The sequence below is a fragment of the Triturus cristatus genome, chromosome 11, assembly GCF_964204655.1.
Source record: "Triturus cristatus chromosome 11, aTriCri1.1, whole genome shotgun sequence".
Taxonomy (NCBI): domain Eukaryota; kingdom Metazoa; phylum Chordata; class Amphibia; order Caudata; family Salamandridae; genus Triturus; species Triturus cristatus.
The window spans coordinates 82,698,697-82,720,142 of record NC_140594.1 but is presented as its reverse complement, the minus strand read 5'-3'; the positions used below and the strand labels follow the sequence as shown (position 1 = coordinate 82,720,142).

The 21,446-nt window shown below is 47.9% G+C and overlaps 1 protein-coding gene across 12 annotated transcripts in view; it reads right to left on the bottom strand.

Moving 5' to 3' along the window:
- DGCR2 (DiGeorge syndrome critical region gene 2) overlaps positions 1–11,040 on the bottom strand; it is a 375,101-nt gene extending 364,061 nt beyond the window's left edge. For 5 of the 12 annotated variants that reach the window (XM_085634827.1, XM_085634833.1, XM_085634828.1 and 2 more), the window contains exon 1: positions 10,626–10,843. In XM_085634827.1, the coding sequence (XP_085490953.1) occupies positions 10,626–10,704 (79 nt within the window). In that variant the 5' untranslated portion in view covers positions 10,705–10,843. Of the gene's footprint in view, positions 1–10,625 lie in introns of all 12 variants that reach the window. The other 7 variants (XM_085634834.1, XM_085634838.1, XM_085634836.1 and 4 more) reach the window with 2 other exon arrangements.
- Positions 11,041–21,446: the final 10,406 nt, after the last annotated feature.

The window sequence follows — 21,446 nt, the reverse complement described above, 5'->3', positions numbered from 1 at the left end:
GGGAGGCAGATCCTTCTCCCACCGCGCCGCCAAGTCATGGAACACCCTCCCCCCCTACCTACGACAAACCGAAGACCTACTGACCTTCAGGAGACAACTCAAGACCTGGCTTTTCGACCAGTAGCAGCAGCAGCACCCCCCCCCCCCCCCCCCAAGCGCCTTGAAGCCCTTGCGGGTAAGTATCGCGCCTTACAAATTGACTGATTGATTGATTGTATTACGAAATATTTAAATTATAATTTCTTCACAGAACCGCAGCATTGGACCTCTGGGCCAGTGTGTATCCGACACATACTTGTGACTCCAAGAGCCCAGAAAAGCAGAAACTTCAAGAACATGCTCAAAGAATTCTTCATATGCTGAGAACAAAGGCCATGGAGTTGCTACAGCTTTGCCCTCCTAGTGTCATGTTCCCCGTTTCTAGTATGGCTGGTGCGCGAGGTGTGTGCCCACGCACGCCAGCTCCCTTTGCTGAAAGCTGTCGTAGCAGGTCGGCCGTCTAGTCTTACTAGACGGGACCTGCCTCGAACAAACAGCTGACCGGCACTTCTGGGGGAGGACCTATATCCGAATCGAAGCCGCCGTAATCAGCGCTTCGTATTGCCGTACTGAGCTTCGCAGGAGCGAATGCCCTAACAGCAACCGGAATTCCTCCTGACCGCCCAAGGGCGCCTACAGAACCTGGATACGCGACTCGTGCAAGGGCACGAAGCCACGCTTATTCAGACTTTCTCTCAAGCACAGGAGCGCTTTCAGAGGCACACGCGACTCGTGCAAACGTACGGAGTCGCGTCTACTTTGTTGTTCGTTCCCCGCAAGCGCAGGAACGCTTTCCTTGGTTTTACGCGACCCGTGTGTAGCACGGAGTCGCGTTTACTTTAGTTTCTCCGCCAAGCGCAGGAGCGCGCTCTCAGAGCACCCACGACTCGTGCAAGGGCACGAAGTCATACTTTGCTCCACAGTGCCAGAAAGCGCTGAAGCGCTTTTGTTTTCCTTTACCAAGCTGCCCCAGCAGCACTCCCCTGGATACTCCCACCAGTGCAGGAGCGCTTTTCTGGTTACCTCTACAACGTGTACTAGCACACAAAGTCCCACACTATACTTTGGCAACCAGCGCTGGAGCGCATACTCTCCTTTCCACAGCATCCCGTGCAGGGGTACGAGATTGCCGTTTGGCTACTTACGGATCAGTGGTGTTCGCAACACTGCTTCTTTGAGGATCCAGAATACTGCAAACTGGTCTTCTCTGCTCTAAAAGCGCTGCGTCTCAGGAGACTCCACTTTTTCTTCTATTCTGTGTTGTTTCTCCTTGTTACCTGTGTCTGGCGTGTGTGCTACCCATCTGTTCCATTCCTTAGGCAGTGCCCACCACGAGACCCCAAGGGAAACCGAGGGCAGATAACTCCCAGCATCCTTCTACGCTGCTTACACCCCATTTTGGTTGCCTCCCCCAGCCCCCTCTTCAGCCTGGTTAGTACTCAGCCCTTTCTAGCAGACAGAGGAAGCCGGAGGGGGTTATCCACGTCTTCCCTGCGGGATCACTCCACAAACAGACGGTGAGTGTTGTGGGGACCTGCCACCTAGGATTGGGTGTCGAGTGCCATATCTGACCAATCATAACATGAAAGCTTTGCAAAAGAGACAATAGAAAGTCCTATAAAATAAAATATAACCGCATATTGTAGCATTTATTTAGCACTTACTATCCTTAGGTTGCGTGTTACAGATCTGTAACATAATTTGGTAGATCCCACACAGGCAGACTTGCCCCTCGAGGAGGGATCAGGGCTCTAATGGTGAATGGATCCCCACCCTTTCAGCTGCCTGAGACTACGCCGGGCATGATTAGCAGGCAGGGCCCCTCCCACAAGAGTAGATATGCCCGTAATTGATGTCCTCACTCTAACCTGGTATCTGTATGTGATGTGGATCTGGGAAGAGAATAATGTACTCGTCTATGGTAAGTCTACACATGCTTGTTACATCTGGTACAAAGACTCCATGTCAATCTAATCTGTACTCCGGCTACTGTATTTTTGTTTATAGGTGCATGAGATATACATACACACAACCCCCAGGTGGGAAATTGAATATCTTGCTCACACTGGTACCATGCTACACTATGTAGGGTGTGGTGGAAGAGTGGTTTCCTTGTGTTGGAAGTGTTTCCATGTTATGCGTGGTGATCACCAAGGTGTGGTCATCGTGTAATAGGACACAGTGTTTAGAAGTGTAAAAGTTGGAGAGAGTGTGCACGCAACATAATTAAACTCCACTACGTAACACTCCACAACACAAAATACCATAGCAACTAATTAATATGCATAGCACACAATCCCACGCCACATAATTCCAATTCAGCAAATGCCACAATACTATCCACATAATTCCACTGCACGCCACATACATCCACTCCACAACACAAGCAAATATTTACTTTTACAACGCCAACAGCTCTCTCTTTTTCTACATAATCACTTCACTGCAAACAAAAAAATAAAACAAGTAAAAACAGTTATTTACATAGCCAATAGCTCTCTCTTTCACAAATGCAAGACCAATCGCATTGCAAATGCTTGTTTTATTAAGTACTCGTTATATACGCTACCCTTACAGGTTGCAGCACTGTATAGACTGCAACATTTGTGTAAAACAAATGTATTGAGGATTGGTAGAATGGTTTTAATTGTGCGTGTAATAAAACAGGGAGAAATGGTTGTGAGTTTTATTTTAAAGAGAATGCAATTATTTGCAACTTGAAATCCTCCTCGACGGGTTGAATGATTCATGGACAACTTCATGACTTAACTGGTTCAGTCCTCCTGCTGAGCCACAGTGAATCCTAACTTCAGTGCAGCACTGAGTAGCCATCCTTCAATAGGCAATTGACAACCCCATTCATCACAGGGTGACCTATCTTGAAGATGTCAACAGACATCCGAACAAATAAGGAAACCTGTGAGACAACCTACCACTTGATACTAAACTCATACAAAACTAAGAACGACCTCTCACTTAGAAAAATAAGACAATGAAGAATGCCATTAGCAAATAAATAAAAAATACTGGGACTATAACATTCGGTTGCATCATCTGCCAGAAAATTTGAGCTAACAATCGATAAACTGAAAAGTACAGTCTCTTGGTACAGTCTTGAGCCAGGAGGGGGTCACAATCAAGTCTGCTTCATGGAACTTTATTTGCAGTACAGATAATTCACTAGAAGTGGGCAGATGTTCTAAGGGTTGATTGAGGTCTCAAGCAGGTAGTTACCATCTTGCACGCCAGTCCCCCTATACTTTTAGAACCTGTAGGAAGATCCTTTCCGCAGCTCAATCCAGCCACCTGTCCATATAAATTACAGAATTAGACAGCGGAAGAAGAAAGGGTGGAGTAGGTGAAGCATCACTAACCTTACTTTGGCATATAGAGAATTATTGGGTGAAGCAAAAACTGAGTTAGTTCTGTGGGCTTTCTCGTGCACCACGGTGCTACAGGATAAGTAGCATGGAAGCTATTTCAGAAGAATACAAACATTAAAATATTTACTCTCCAAGATCAACTTGAAAGAACAAATCTTGGATGTCAAATATTTTAGTCATAGTAATGAAACATTCCTTTAAGCATGCAAAAATAAATGTGACTTTGATCTACAAACCGTTCTACCTCAAGTTCACTTGCTGAAGATGAATCCTTCTAGTCAAAACATCATGGGCGTTAACAGGATTAACACGGGGGAGAAAAATTACTTGGTCCATTCACACGAGGACCGAGCAAGGCACAGCTTGCTATGATGTCCTTGTCTATTATATCTCACCTTCCAAACGGTTATCCTCTAGGCAGCTTAACTGTTCTCATATAATAAATTCAATTACAATCACCCTTCATTGGCTACCTCTGAAGAAAGGCCTAAACGTCTATGTCCAACATATAACCTTCAAATCCATTTGTCTCTGCCAACCATCACAGTGTGAGTATTATCTCAGCAAAGCAAGGGGTACACACTTTAAGAAGTATAGTGAATCAGGGCTCGAAAAATCCACTCGCCCGCTTGCATTTACAAGCTAAATTTAATGAGGGCAAGCTATTTTTATGTCCTACTCGCCCTTTCTGGCGAGTAGGAAGACAAACTAACTTTGTCCTCTGTCTCTGAAAACGGATCAAATGTGACAAGATAACAGGATTTAAAGGAATCTTTACTGCTCACAAAGTGATTGAGCAATAAAGATGCCTTTAAATCTGGTTATCTTGTCACATATGCTCCGCTTTCAGAGACGGAGGTCAAAGTAAACTGCAGTTAGGTCGAGGAGATTTTTCAAGGTACTAGACCTGCAGGACTAGTACCATTTTTAGGATTTTTCGAGCCCTGTGAATACCCCTCTGCCCTACGCAACACCAGCCTGTCAACACGTTCACTTTTGCAAAACTTCGAAATACTAATTGATTCACAGAAACTCATAGCAGCGGTAACATACATGCCAGTCAGTCAAAAACTTTATTTCGGCCACAAGGGCCATAAAAGCAGAATACAATACAACAAAATATATATCGAAAACAAGAGCAGATCACTTTTTAACCACCAAAACAGAATAAAATGATTAAATTAAAATTTTCACATTGTTAAAAATTGGTGGAAAATTTCCTACGCTGAAGCCATGCAGCATTAAGAAAGCGTGAAACTGCGAACACAATTGGGGGATGGGTGTCGTATTTTAAAACTCGCAGGGCATTAACACAGTCTCTAAAACCAAGGTTCCTACAAATCGATTTTACCCAGCGTTTCCTAGGGATAATGTACGCTGGACAAACAAAGAACACATGAATTTCATCCTCCAGTTTGTAGCCACATGCAGGGCATGAGATACTATTATTAATGTCCCATCTAGAAGTGAAGGACCTTAGTGGTAGGGTACCCATTCTGAATTAAACGTATAGTTTCCTGGCTACAGGAGGGAAAATCAGATCCAGAAATAACTCCCTCCCATAGTTCGGTTTAATCTGGAGAAACTGTTCAGTCAGCCTACCCATGTTCGGATCCATGTGCAGGCGTGTTAGATGAAAATATCTTAGTTCTTCAGCAAGATTGGTTTTAGAAACAGATAGGCAGGAAACTTCTGGGGTATCCCAGAGTTCCCTGCGACCAATCTTGAGGCATGTTTCCCTAACATGGGTTAACCAAGGGATCTTCATGTGTTTAAGTGTAGGCCAGAGATCCAGAAATTCTTCTCTGAAAATTTCCAGGTCTGGATTGGACCATAGTCTCTTCCAATATTGGACAGGCCGGGCCACCACCACTTCTTCAATGGGTAGCAATCCCAGATCTAATCTAATTGGGACCAGCGGAGTACTAAGGGGTAAACTTAATAGTTTCCTGATAAAGGAGTTTTCGACCCTCGTTAGACTATCTATTTGGGAATGCCCCCATAGTTCTGCTCCATAAGTAGCGGCAGATCGGGCTTGAGTTTTAAAAATTTCTACCACTGGGGCCGCTGGTTTGAAAACCGTGCCACTAAACAATCTAGCCATGCCTCCTGTAGTTTGGGTCAGCTTAAGTGTAGAATTGACCACCTGGCCTCCCCAGCCAAGGTCTTCCTGGAGTGTAATCCCCAAGTAAGAGAACGTTTTCACCCTTTCAAGGGGGATACCGTTCAGGACTGGGCTCGGGCGGGTACTTTTAGGGGGGTTCAGAATCATGAATTTCGTTTTGGCTAGGTTGATCTCAAGGCCTCTGTCACCACAGAAGTCAACGAAGCCATCTAAGACTCGCTGAATTCCCATGGGAGTGCGTGACAACAACAGAGTGTCGTCAGCAAACATTAGAGCAGGTACCTTGCCCGATACAAGCCTAGGAACGTCAGTGTCTTTGAGGGCTAGAAGGTGTTTTATAAGTCCGTTAATGTGTAGGCAAAACAGCGTGGGGGCTAGCACACATCCTTGTCGAACTCCTCGACTAACAGGAAAACGGTCAGAGAGTTCGCCAAACTTCCCACATCTAACCTGGGCGAAGTTGGCCTTGTGTAGGTTCTTCAAAACACCCAAGAGATAGGGGGGAATGTTAAGCCCTTGCAGAACGGCCCAGAGCTTTTCTCTCGGGACCAGATCAAAAGCTGACCTTAGATCAACAAAAATGAGGTAGAGGCTGCCACCCTCAACTCTCACAGTCTTCCAGAATATAACCTGAAGACGAAATATCTGGTCAAGGGTTGAAGTACCCTTCCTGAAGCCGGCCTGCAAAGTGCTTAAAACATTATTTTCTTCTTCCCAGGCCTGTAATCTGTTCAAAATTATGCGCCCGAAAAGTTTTTGGGTCGTGTCAATTAAACTTATCGGGCGATAATTTGAGGGCTGTAAAGGGCAGCCTTTTTTGTGAATAGGCACTATCTCTGCGCCACGCCAAGTTACTGGTGGCTCTGCACCATACAGAATAGAGTTAAAAAGGACACATAAGTAGGGAGCCCACACCGTAGGTTCAGACCTAAAAAGATCGCCAGGGATTTTGTCCAGGCCCGGCGCTTTGTTAGGTATGAGCATAGAAATGGCATGTTGAACCTCCTTAATTTTAATTCGTGGGATAACTGCAGCACTACAAGCTGTAATAGGAGGAGAATCAACTGGGGGAAGTGGATTAAAATCCGCTATTGAGTATAGGCCACCGAAATGCCCTTCCCAGAGTACTGGGGCAATATTAGAGCCAGTAATGGGGTCAGAGTCTTTCTTACCAAGTAATGGGGTCAGAGTCTTTCTTACCACATTCTTTCACGCACAAACAATGGTTCTCATCGTTTCTCCTGGTTCCCTCCACAAAGATGTATGCATATTGCTGCTCTCACTACAGAAGCCAGACAAAGTTGGTCAGACTGTGCGATGAAATACAACCTATCACCCAAGTTGCACTTTGTAACTGGTCACCTATCTGTGCCTATTAATCTCTGTGCACAGCTGCAAACAAATTCCTTCCAATGAATTACCAAATTCAAGAAAGTGGTTTTCCTACACTGACATTGAGCACTCTAGAATTACGTTTCAGAATCGAGTCCTTTGCAAAGGAACCTGCTTCGACAAACTAATCTGCAAAATGAAACAGTTAGAAGCCCGAAACATGCAACACAGCAACAGTCCAGTAATTAGATGGATCTCTTCTAAAGGGACGTATCAAGGGAATCTCAGGGCTGAATGGATCGCTGCCTTATTCTAGGCTCTAAAAGGATTTGGGAAAAAATAATTATCACAAACTAAATAAGACAATAAGTTGCGGATACCTACAAACGCTGTTAACGCTAGGTGACTCCACAACACTGCCCGTTTATTTAGCCTTGAAAGACCCTGCACAAATATTGTGTTTCGTAATTCCCCGTTTAGGGCTGATGCCTGGTTTTTATACAGCTTTAACTCTGCTAGTACCACCAATGCCTTGGTGGATTCTACTGGTGAAGCAACTTGCTTTGTGTGTATACACCGACAGTGTCACTAGTGCTTATTTTACCGTCGTTTGTGAAAAAAACAATTCTAAAAAAACATTAGTTTAGTAAAACTCAGGAGTTGTGTGGTCAAAATTCCCTGAAGATTGTGGTACTGTTGTGAATAGCTCATTAATAAATAACAGACATGAACCCTCACAAAAAACACGCTGGCTCACGTGGTCCAAGACAGTCTGCACACCCTCAACACAACACACAAATCGACTGGGCCATGGGACAAACAACCAAGATGTCCATGTTTGCAGTCCATTAAAGCGGCAAGTACGCCTCTGGGTGATGCCTCGAGACACCCATTCAAAAATCACAAATGCGCCCATGAAAGGCTAAAATGTGAAGACAAAGCTGTACTCAATGAAAACGAAGGCGGAATGGGCAGTATCCCATGTAAATAAAGAAGCTGCCTGCAGTAGTAAAGCAATATACGATACAAGTAGTGTTTAGAAATGAAGCACAAAAAAACTTTCACAACATGCTTTCTACAGTAAACTTTGGTACGCTCTAAAACGATTAGCCTTGAAATGCATTACTTATTCAATGTAAGGATAGTAAAACCTCTTACTTCCCATCCATCAATAGTGTGAGGTGATGCCAAGGTGTGCACCCACCCTTTGGTCAGCAGCACTGGTAAAGCATTACTAAACGGCCACATACCATGGGCTGCATTGTGTTATGTAAATATATAATACACTCAAGATATTGCAAGGCACTGGGAGACTGTTGCCAAACAGAGGAACAAGGCAATAAATACACGTTCTCTATAAGGTCATGACCTCTGAGGCTCATGAACTCAAGAGGCTCTAGCGCCTGCCTACCCTACGCTTTATAAATCCAATTAGCATAGCATAATACATGCAGTAAATAGCCTTTCAACTATCAAGGGTTATTTTATTCCTTAATATAATACGAGGTTGCACAATCATTTCCCTCCAATGTCCTTAACGCCTATGAAAAGTGCAATCAACTTGAAACCTCTACTGCTAAAATCAACACACCAGTAAGCCTCTATTCTCTGCATTGACACTAAATAAGCACTTTCTCTCAATGGTGGGGCGGGCACCTTGGTAAATCAGTAAGTGTCTACAATATCCCCTAATCAAAACAAACGTGGATTTCAGAATCGTATTAACGTTCACCCTTGCGATTCAAACAACTCTTATTTATATTTTTTTTTAAAGTGCCAGTCCACAAGCATCAAATTTCCGCTAATACATACTCAACACGTGTATCGCGTTATCTATATTCTTTTCGTCCGTGTAACCAACAGTATAAATACAGTTTTGAACAAATCACTTAAAAGGCTTGCAAGTGTCGCACAAAGACGAGGGATGACTGTCCAGTTGGATTATACTAATGCAGCAACGTAGTTAATAACTAGTGGATTAGTGTAGCAATGTAATGTGAATTGAAAACCTGATGTTTACACTATATCTACAAGTCAATCAACTCATTGTCTAAAAAAAAAAAAAAAATGTATTAAAACACTGACGCGTGATAAATCGAAAATAGATATCGCGAACAATGTGCTGGCATAGTTTAATGACGAAATGATGCATTCATGAGAACTGAGAAGAAAAGTAATCGAACGAAAATGGGAAGGGTTTTACGGTGTCAAAATTTGGGATCTTGTTGAGACTTACTGATTTGACAAGGTGCCCACTACCACCATAAACGCAATTTCTTGAGACGTTAGAAACAACACAACTCATACAAATTTCGGGAACGTTGGTCAAAACACACGTGCGCTAGGTGTTTTCAACAATGTTTACAAGCCACCTAAATCAGGCTGAGGGTAAGAAAACACGCTGACAAAAAAAAAGTACCATAATGGTGGCCTTATGCTGCAAGGATGGCAAGATTTCGAGGAAAACATAAGGGCTGTAAGGCATATTATCACTTCGGTTGTTTAAGCACCAGATATTTTTCTCAGTAGCTCGTCTTTAACACAGGTAGCTGTGTTAGTTCAAGACGCAGTCACACTGGCTTTACAGTCACACTGGCTTTACAACTCAAATATTATTACTGAAGTAATGGTGCCGTTTTCTTAACACTGGTGAATATTTAGTTCACATCAGAGTTTAATTGGGGCATTAAATACAGATTTGTATACAGCTAATGTAGGCTTCCATTAATCCAGAGCATGGGAGAAGTGTGTGTGGCGGGGGACCACTAATCTGCGTTCTTTAGGCCATCAAATAAGCAGCCAGATGAAGCAACTCATCTACAGATGTCGGTAGGAAGATTCACGGAGAAGAGGGGCCAATATTATGGAAAATGGGAGCTTTGCGTTCTATTACCAGAGTGCTCACTTACAAGGAGCCCTCCACATCAGGATCGGGGTGAGCTGTTTGCTCATGAATTGAGAGTCAAACATGAGGTTCAGACTCTGCAGCATCACAACCTGAATGTGGGAGTCCATGGTGTTAGAAAGCTGCATACGAATCTCTAAATGAGGGCGCAAAATGTAGGGGTGCATTATTAATGGAGTACTAATTCAGATGTTGCAGTAACAGGTTCTGTGCGTACGGGTATATCACAAGTGCGCAGTACTCCATCCAGAAGGGCACGGGATTCCAAAATGTGGGGGATGCCGTTGCTTGGAAGGGATATACAAATTAGAAGACTCATTTTATTGTGAGCCTTGGCAGAGAGGCTACAAAACCAGAGTTTGGGAACGCGTTACAAAACGCATATTATTATCCATACCAGTTATAGGTGTGCAATATAATCGGTGTGCAGAATCTGGGCGAACAGGCGGGTTGAGTTTGCCATACCACAATGTCGGATGCACTGCCTGGAACCACATAAGGGGTGCATAAATTAGGAGTGACGCACGAGGAGCTTCGTGATGGGTAAACAGAGTGGGTGCAGTGCATGTGGTTTGTTGTAGCTTTGCAGAATGCAATGTTTAACGTTTGTTGCAGAACGTTGAGCTAGGAGAGCGGTATCACTAGGCCTTTTTTTATAATCCCATTTTAGCCTGAACCAGAGGCAATGAATCCAAGCCCGCCCAAGCTCCTACTCCATAATTTCTCTTCCAATCTGCTCCTTCACATACAATATGGAGAGGGGGTCGTAATGCACCCCTTCACACAGTGCCACCCCCCAAAGCCCAACATCAGGGTTTCCCAGAAGCCCCTCCATCCTCACCTGGTCGTAGCGGCTCGGTCAGGGTCAGCACCAGCAGCAGGAGGAGCAGGAAGGCGCCGCTGTCCGCCGGGGCCACCATTTATCCTCCGCGCATCCTCCCGCCGCGCAGGAGGGGGCTCCTCGAGTTGTTCCGCCGGCGGGAGGGGGCCTCGCGCAGCGCCAGGGCCCGGCCTCTTGGGGACCTGCAGTGGGTCTAAGCCCCCTGCGCCCCCTGGTTTTGCTCTGTCCGGCGGTCGCTAAGCACACACGTTCCGGTTTCACGACAGCATAGTACCGGGCCCTTACGGGCAAAGGCTTGTTTGGCCTAGGCAGTCCGTCCTCGGTGCGCAGGGGGCGGGCCCAGTTGAGCCAGGGACAGCTGCCTTCTCCGGCCCAGAAAACAAGATGGCGCCGGGCGCGGCCTCCTCTACAGCCCAAACACTGCCGGCAGCCAATCAGCGAGCGGAGGGCGTCGCAAGGCCCACACGCACGTACTCATGAATAATTAATCTCTTCTTGGCAGGTATCAGAAGGCAATGCCAGCCTACTGGCCTATCAGCGCTCTGGAAGGCGTGTTTATATTGACATGCTCCTGAATGAGTAATATGTTTAAAGGGACCGGTTCTCCGCCCTTCAAATAGTAGATGGTCTTCTCGGCGCGCTGTTTGTGCTTCGTAGTTGTTTTTTCCAATTTTATATAGAGCGGATGCGACCCAAAGACTTTAAGTGAGTACCAATTCAAATTGTTAATGTTTTTTTGGTGGAGACTAAGTGATGTACCCATAATCAAAGGATGTTGAGCCGATGCGGACTCGAACCTTGTTCATTATTTTCAAAGTCGGTATCTCTAACCGTAAACCCACATCCTTGTACCAATATTTTGTAATTTAACAACCGCCCCTCGATTTCACTGGTCACAGGCTCACAATACATTTTTATTTAAAGTGATGTTAATAATACCGAACTGTGCTGTTTCACACGTTAAATATCCTTATGTATGGAAAAGGATCTCTTGGTAAGATGTTTCTCATTATTGTAATGTTGGCATTTGTTCAGAGCACAGTCTGCCTTTAGTATGTTCTTATAAAGGTGGGTGGCGTATGTCCCCAGCATAGGGCAACCAGATTTTGAGAAACAAAAGCTGGGACAGGCCAGACTTCCTTACTTCTATATTTTCCATCTGACTGTTTCCATCGCTGCCTGAACGATAATAATTCTCGTTGGTAGGATGAATTGACCTTTGTGCTAAAAACTGGGACATGTATTTAAAATCAGGGAAAGCGCCGGGACATCGCGACAGTCTTCTGAAAACTGGGAGTCTCCATGGAAATCCGGGACATCTGGTCACCCTTCCCTAGCAGTACGAGGTGTGCAAAGTTTCTTTGCTTATGTCCTCATGAAAACCTACAATTCTTACCCCCCAAAAAATGTAAACAATCCAGTCATTCCACACTCATTTCGAAAGTGTAAACCTCTTTTCAGTGATATTCACTCTCCAAAAAAAGCAAAATCCCTCCATAAACATCAGTAGGACGTATATCTGTAAACCTGCACAACACATTTTCCTGTAGCCCCATACCCTCAGGGGGCCCCTATTCTGCACAAAGCCTATGAATATTTGTGGGATATTGAAGACTCAGGGGTCCTTTATCACATTCTGTGTGGTGACGCCACCAGTTTGCGTTATGCCACAGGGTTTATCCCTCATTCATTCCAGTGGGGTTATCCTCATTCAAAATCTAAACGACTGACAGATGCCCAATGTTTGGCGCAATGGCTGCTTCCTATGAAGTTCAAGACAAACCTTTATGTGACCATTATTTATTTTGGGTTATGTGCAAGGTAAAGCTAAGGAAGGTATGCATTTGTTTGGTGGGAAAAGTCCTCTTCATGGTAATGGACGTGCGTCCCTGCCCTGAGTGTGCAACTGCACTGATGTCTGGATTCCTAATATTGATTTTTGTTGTCATAAGCAAACACAGATCATGCATGTGGGCCATGACATAGGCCTGTCTAATGGATTGCGGTCTTTTTTTAACCGGGAGGGGCTCCCAGAGCACTTCCCTCTTAGTGGTGGAAGATTGCTGCCTTGTCCAGCTTTTAGACAACATAAGTGCGGTGGCAGTATTCTATGTACTGATCAGTAGTAGTTAACAAGACCTTTTTAGGTCTCGCTAGAGCCAGCGCATGCGCTGCTCTGCGAGACATTTAGTAGGGGCTTTAAAAAGTGCTGCCACAAGCTGCTTTGGCTGGCCTAGCGCTTGCGTTCACGCGAGCGTGCTTCGCGTGCAGCTGCCAGCTTGCAGCGCCCAGGCGCCATCTGGAGTGCGATCACTTTCACTTTCTCGCGCGCGCGCACTCAACTCCCAGTCGAGGCCGCACGCGCGATCACTTTGATTGCTTCATTGACAGGTGGCGGATGTGGAGAAGTCAGCTTTTCGTTTCTTGGCTGCACAAAACTTTCACAAAAAAGATCTACGCAAAGTGCCATTCATAATAACTCGGGGGAAATGCAAACACAGAAATGAAAATGCTCTTCAGTGCCGTCCTCAGGCAAGGGGCTGAGACGTGATTTTGAAGGTAGTCACTTTAGAGAATCCCCCGGCGTGAGCGACCTCCTTTAATGGCGCCCCCAGGAATCTCCCAGCACAGCTGCAGTGTGTGCACCGACGGCTTCCTGCACACAATGCACAAATCCGCTTTGAAAGCCTAGCTTTCCTGGGGTCATGTAATTACTCCACTTCTTACTCCTTTCAGCGGCAGCAGATACCTTGCATCGTGCAGTTGCAAAACACCCACCTAAAGCTCGTGAATGAGACAGTATGCACCCTGCATCTTCTAATTCTTTAAATATATCACAATCCTTTTTTACACGCGTAAAACGTGTAACACAGCTAAAACAAGCACTGGCAAAGCCTACAGGGCTAGCGTGCATTTTTGCTTCCTGATTAAATAAATAAAAAGCTTGCGGTAGTGAAAAAAGAAAACAAAATACGACTGCTTTAATTATATAAAACATCAATGAGAAATAACTTCATGAGCGACAACTTTGTCTACTTCTGAGATGCAAAATAGTCTCTCAAACATTGCAATATTAGTGTATCCGTACATAACGAGTGACTTAGTTTGTGTTTCTTTAAATGAAAAAATATCTATGCATCAACCACACAACGATGCAATGTCTTTGTAAATACGCAAGATATAAATGTTAGGCACAAAAGAAGGTTCACTTTTACACTTGCTAAATGTACTTACACATGCGTGAGACTCCGTCAGAGTTGAGTACATTTGCATGTGTCTCACATCTGGAAGGAAGCATTTTCCTGAGTGTTTGAATTGGACATTTCTAAATGCCAGATGAGGCAATATATCATCGGAGTTGTTACAGTTTGGTGCTCAATAGGCACATACATAGCTTGGGAATATCGAGCGGAAGAGTGGAAACCTCAAAGAGCTCTTCACGCTTGTAGCTGCCCCTGTCTTGTGATGTGTGACTCACGTTGTGCACAGGGTTGAGCTCTATATAAACGGTGTTTAATCCAGGATTGTCAGACCGTCCGTATCCCTTGTACACTACAGGCCTGTTTGTGGCCACGGGGCATTTTCATTTATTGCTGGTCTGCATTATTATCAAATTCCCTCTGTTTTACCCCTCTCACTCACCACCTTCAATTGTTATCGTTCTCTCCCCCCTCCCTCTGAATGACACGTTCCCTTTCCTCTTAAACATTCCCTAACTTCCTCTGTCCTTTCCTCGTTCCATTTGCCTCTCTTGCTTGCGCCCGTCCTCTTCATCTTTTCCAGCCCCCAGCCCCCAATGTCTTCATACTTTTTTGCTATACCCATAACCTTTAGAAGAAACGAACACTAGATTTTTGCTACATGGACGTTATGTATCTTGACGAACCGTCAAAACCCATGGATAAACCTGCCTTCTGCAGACTGAAAAACCCACGTTATGTATCTTGACGAACCGTCAAAACCCATGGACAAACCTGCCTTCTGCAGACTGAAAAACCCATGTCAATCCCCATGCCTCCGCTATCCTTAGCTCGGGACTCAGTGACATTTATAATACACGGGAGAATGTAATTGCTTTTTTGATAAGAGAATTACGTCACCAGTGACATCACTGTTCCCTGCACCAGTCAGTGACTTGGAATAGCCAGTACGCTTGTGAAAGTGCTTTCTCCATATTTAATGTGGTATTGTACGGCAGAGGGCATTTTATTCGTTAAAATGCATGGTCACACGGCCTCCCTGCGTCCTGCTCCGCCAACAACTTAAGTCCTTGGTGTATTGCTGTTTCAACTCAGAGAGATACCATGCATGAAGGAAAAAAGCGGAATGCAGTGCAAAATTAAACACACCAAAATGCAGTAATTCGTTGCAGAAAAAAATTGAATCCTTTAAAATGCAAGTCAGTTTTTTTTTTTTTTTTTTTTTTTTTTTTTAAACCTTTATTACAGAATGCAATAGATATACAAGTATGGGCTTACAACCTTCAGGCCGGCCGCTAGCAAGCAGTGGGACCATAAAACACAGTTATAAAACACAAGCGGCAAGTGGTAAAGGTCCCAGAAGTCGAAAGAAGCGTTCGCGGCCACACCGTCCAGACCCCCCAAATGGCGGTTCAATTTTTTAATGAAAAACTACAAACAAACCCACAAGGCAGCAGAAGTCTAAGCAGCATTATGTGCTCCCCTGGGGAGGACCCCACCGATCCACAGGAATAGGGGGGGGACGGGCCGGGACAGAAACAAAGTGGGCATGACGACACAGAATCAAGGTAACAAGCAGACTAGGGAGACTGGGCCGCTGCCAAGTCAGGCGTCAGTGGCGGGGTACAAATCCCGCCACGATAGGAGTTCCAGGGGCCCCACACCTTCACCCATTTCCCAGGCTTACCTCTCGCCACATACACTACCTTCTCCCGAAACATACACCAATCCATGTTGTCCTTCCAGACCAAAACCGTTGGTGACCTCTGGGAGCCCCACAATTGTGCTATGTCACGCTTGGCCACCATATATCCCAGTGTCACCCACCACGTTTGCGGCACCGTGTAATCAGTCGGTTCCCACACATTCAACAGACATCTCCTAGCCTCTGGAAACAGCGTCACATGCGTGACCGCTTGCAACACCGCATGCACACCACGCCAGAACCGCGCCACCTCCGGGCATTCCCACAAAGTATGGAAGAAGGTCCCTAACAAACCACACCCACGCTTACACATCCCATCCACGGCATATCCCATACGCATCAGACCCGGCCCCGTAACGTATACCCTGTGGAGTATTTTGAGCTGGACGAAACGAAGGCGGGCCGGTATGGCCACCTCTTTCGGGGAGGCCACCGCAGATACCCAGTCCTCGTCATCCAGCTCCAATCCATCGGCAACCCATGCCTCACGAAGGCCAGTCAGCAGTCCCGAGCGATCGTTGATGAGCTTTTTATAAATCAACGAGATAGTGCCATCCGGTACATGCCCGTCTAGCACTCTATCTTCCAGAGGGGAGCACTCCGGGATGGACGCCACATCCGGGAATACAGAACACAGCGCGTGACGAACCTGTATATACCGGAAGTACTCCCTGTCCTGCAACTGGAATTCCGTCTGCAGCACATCAAACGTTTTAAATCCCCCCCTCGTCCAGAGATCGCCCACCCTGTTGATGCCAATCGTGTCCCACTTATCAAAGCCTTTCGTGGTCCACAAGCAGCCCAATCGCTCAGATGCATACAATGGCGTCGACCGGGTCAACCGATCCTTCCACCCCATCGCCAAGTTTGCCGCGTGCCACACCCGTACCGCGACCCGTGTAGGACCCGTCAAACGTGCGTCGAGCGATCTAGAGTAGAGCGCACGATTGTAGTCGCCACCCGGCAACAACAATTTGTCCATTTCAAAAGCCGGGTTAAGGGCGGGCCCATAGAGCCCGTGGTTTATCGCAGCCAGCTGGGAGGCCCAGTAATACCGTTTGATGTCTGGGAGGGCGACCCCCCCGTCATACCACGGGAGCGTCAGCTTCGCGAGGGCGATACGCGGCCTCCCATCCCAAAACAGTTGGCGCTGCAGACCCTCCACCTCCCGAAAGTAGCGAGCCATGACGACGTCCATCGTGTTTTGTAAAGCGTATAAAAAACGTGGCAACGACATCATCTTAAACAGCGCCGCACGGCCGAGCGGCGAGAGCAGCAAGCGCCTCCAACGCGCCACATCCTCCTTCAGGCGCTGGAGGGGGGGGGAGTAGGTTCTGTTTATATCGGGCCGCAGAGTCCAGGGTAATAAAGATACCCAGATACTTAAATCCCTGCGGAGCAACCTGGATAGGACAACCCCGCGGAAGGAGAGGAGCCTCCCCTGAGAGGACATATACACAGGATTTAGCCCAGTTGATGACTAGGCCGGAGTTGCGGCCAAATGAACACAATACATCAACTAACATAATCAACGATTCACGCGGGGAAGCAAGGTACAAAAGAATATCGTCCGCGTAAAGGGAGATGCGATCCTCATACTCAGGAGTCCATCGGAGACCACGAATCAAAGGGTGCCACCGCAGCCACTCCGCCAGGGGCTCCAAGGCGAGCGCAAAGAGGAGCGGCGACAGCGGGCAGCCCTGCCGCGTGCCCCTGCCCAATTCAAAAGGAGCCGATACTCTACCATTCACCACCACCCGCGCCAGCGGTCCGGAATACAACAATTTCACCCAGCCAATGAATCCCGGGCCAAACCCAAACTTCGCCAGCGTCGCCCAGATATACGGCCACTCGAGCGTGTCGAACGCCATAGTGGCGTCCAAGGACGCCAAAATGGCTGGCTCACGTATGAACGGGACCCTCGCGAGCACCCCATGCAGACACCGCAGGTTAAGCGCGGTGTTGCGATGAGGGATAAAGCCGGACTGGTCCTGATGGATCAGATCGCACACCACGCTGACCAGCCGATTAGCCAGCACCTTGGCCAGAATTTTCGGCTCCGCATTCAACAACGAAATGGGCCTGTAAGACGTGACCCGATCCCGCGGTCTCCCCTCCTTGTGAATAACCACAATAGTGGCAAGACGCTGGTCCAGCGGGAGGGTAGCAGCCGAACGGGCCGCGAGGAACATATCACGGAGATGCGGAGCCAGTGTATCCGGCCGCAATTTGTACAATTCGATGGGAAGGCCATTAGGACCCATGGCCTTGCCAGAGGCGACCGAACGTATGGCGAGGGCAATCTCCTCAGATGTCGGAGCCGCGTCCATCAACAATTTATCCTCCTCCGAAAGGGAAGGCAGCGCAATATCTTTAAGCAGGGCGTGGGAATCTTCTTCCGAGCGGGAAGATACCGGGGAATACACCCCGCGAAAATACTCAGCGAAGCAATCAACAATTTCCTCCGGCTCAGTGACACACACACCATCCAGTCTCTCAACCGACGGGACAACTCGACTCGCTCTCTCCTTTTTATCCAGCCACGCAATCAGTTTACCAGCCTTATCACCCACATCATACAGTTGCCCCTGTTGCTCTCTACTCAGGCCCCTGGCCGCCTCCGTTACTAGGGCCTTGTAGTCCGCCTGTTTGAGTCTGAGAGCATGCAGTTTGTCGTCTGTGACACCACAATCCAGATCACCCTCCAACTCAGTTATCTCAGATTCGATACGGGTCACCTCCTCCCGCTCGCGCCTCCTGGAATGGGAAATGAGGGATAGGGCCTCCCCCCGGATTACCGTCTTGAACGCCTCCCACAGAGAAACAGCAGACGACACAGATCCAACATTATCTCCAAAATATTGCTCAAGGGATTTAACCAAATCTGCGCGGATTGTGGGGTTACGCAGGTACCAGGGGTTGATCGGGACCACCCTCCCTTCCCCCCTCGGGACAATATCGAAGTGCAACAAGAGCGGGGAGTGGTCGGGAATACCCCGAGCTAGATGCCGCACCTCCCCAACCCTCCCCGCCTGTGCCGCTGGCATCAGAACATAGTCAAGCCTCGAAAGACTGCCATGAGCCCCGGAATGAAAGGTGTATTGTACCTGCGTAGGGTGTTTCAGCCGCCAACAATCCACCAGTCCCAGGGTATCCAAGAGGCCAGACAACCAAGCTTGGGCGCGGGGGAGATCCCTGGATGGGTGACGATCCTCAGTTCCGGAAATTACAGCGTTAAAATCCCCCCCAACCACTAGAGTCCCCTCCGGCAGTCCAAGAAGAAGGCGCCCCAAATCAGCGAAAGTAGTCGTCTGCAACCCCGGCGGGACATAAACAGAAACCAAAACAATCACTTTACCCTCCAATCTGCCCACTAGAGCCGTATACCGTCCCCTATCATCATGGAGCACCTCATCAACCTCCAACGGGAGCGAGGTTTTAACCATAATGCCCACACCCCTCGAACCAGAGGTGAAGCCCGAATGGGCTACAAGGCGATAGCCCCGCCTGTTCATGGCACGAAAGGAATTGCCAATAAGGTGTGTTTCCTGCAGAAATACAATATCAGGTGAAATCCGTTTTAAGAACTGCAGGACCACCCCCTGTTTTATCCTGTCCCCCAATCCATTAACATTCCAGGACAGAAGTCTCAGTCCCCTACCCCCCATCACAGCCAAAACCGATCAGTCTCCCCCCAGAGAGCACTTTAGATATAGCACAACAATACTTCTGCCTTGTGGTACAAACAAACAATACCCAACCCCAACCCAACATCCCAAACAAAACTCCCCCCTCCCTGCACCCCTGCATGAGCCCAGACAGCCCCCCCAACTTGCAGTGTGCCTGTCGCCCCTGTGTGAACTAAACTACACCCCTAGAGGAGGAAAGAGAACCCCCTCGAGACACCGCACAACCTCCAATGGAGGGGGAACGAGACACAACAGTCAAGGAACCCTGAGCTTGGCCGAAAAGTGGCATCATCAGGAATGAGCCCCAGTGTCAATACCTCATACCCGGTCCGGCGGGCACTTTCCTCCCGCTGCCCCCATCCCATCCCGATCATGTCCCCCAGACAAAGTGTCCAACCAGTCCCCGGCCATCTCAGGACGGTCAAAAAAGTGAGTGCGACCATCAGACTCCACACGCAGCCTGGCCGGGAAAAGCATTGCGTATTTTAAGTTCATATCTCGAAGCCGCCGCTTGACGCCCATGAAACTCAGTCTCTGCTTCTGGACCGCCTGCGTGAAATCAGGATAAAAGTTCACCTCCATGTTCTCCAGCTTAAGCGGCCCCCGCAGTCTGGAAGCTTGTAGAATCGCATCCCTGTCCCGAAAGTTGAAGATACGGGCAATGAGAGGCCGCGGGGGAGCTCCGACCTTCGGCTTGCCGCCAGGAACTCTATGGGCCCTTTCCACCGCAAAGAATTTACTCCGTCCTCGGGCTGGAGATGAGTAGAAATCAGATCCTCCACAAAGAGATCCGCCGCCGAATCCTCCAGTCCCTCAGGCACTCCGATAATGCGAACGTTATTCCTCCGGGCCCTGCTCTCGGAGTCCTCCAGTCGCCGATCCGTGAGCGCACTGGCCTGCCGGAGCCGGCGCACCTCCGTCTGGAGGGCCGCCACCTCAGTCGTGAGGCCCGACGCAGTATGGGCCAAAGAGTCAACCCGGTCATTTGTCTTGGATAGATCTGCTTTAATAAGGTTGACATCGATGAGGACCGCGTCGAGTTTGTGCGCCAGGGTGTCGAATTGTTGACCCACCGAGGTCTTCATCTCAGCTATGGCGCCCATGACGTCCTGCAAAGTCAGATCCGTCGGCAAATCCGGGGCATCCGGAGGGCACTCGGAAGACTTATGCGACCCGCCGGGAGAACCTTTTGGTAGGGTGTAGCGATCCATGATGTTGACTTGAAGTGTGGCGCCACGCCGGGTCGATTTGGCCTTCAGCCGATCTCCATCCTGCTTCGTGGCCATCGTCTTGTATCTCGCACCCCCACGAGTCATGCAGCGGAGAACGAGCAATCGAGGCCGAGGACCCCGGAGGTCACCTCAGGAAGGCGGAGCAGGTCCCCGTAGGCAGGCAGTATCCCCCAGCGAGGCAACCACCACACAAAGAAGCGCCGTGATCCCACTCGCGATGACGGCAAGGGGACTCAAAAGCGAAAGTGAAAGTGTGGGGTACGCGGCTCGCCAGGCTCGTCCCGCCGTTGTTATTCACTTCTCCACTGGATCACCCCCAAACTCGAGTCCGGGGTCAGGAGAGGAGCAGGCCGCAAACTTTAGTCGATGCTCATCACGGCACCCGGGGTCCGATTCAAAAACGGAAAACGGGTACCACCTCGGCTCAGGTTCACCGACACAGTCCCCTCAACCGAATCAGGATGAAGACAGGATAAACGTAGGAGGTTGCGGAGGTCCTCGGGAGCCTCGCACCTACGCGGCCATCTTGGTTGCGCGCTAGGCTCCTCCCCTCATGCAAGTCAGTTTAAACAAGCATTAGCATAGCTAATTGGTGCAACAACATCAAGTGTTGCATGGCTAATCACTTATAAGGTCCCAAAGGCGAGACCTATTAGCTATGCCAATGCTTGTTAACCTATGTCACTGGAGTGAGGCTACAGACTCACTTGCTTCTTAAAAGTTGTGCTGCTGTGAGCTTAATTCACCCTTGAAGAACTGCGAACCGCAGAAGTAGTGTATCTGTGCTTGGGGAGGGTCCCATACAAGAATTTATTTATTTATTTAAATAGTTTTTTAGAGGTCAAACAAGACCCATACGGGTATCAGAGCGCTGTACATAATTGGCGAAAGCAAGGGTACAAACACAGTGGGCCAGTAGGAGAGGGTTACAACAAAACAGGGTAAGAAGATCAAGTTAAGCTTGGGGGTATCCGCAAAGCCCTAGAGCATAAGTA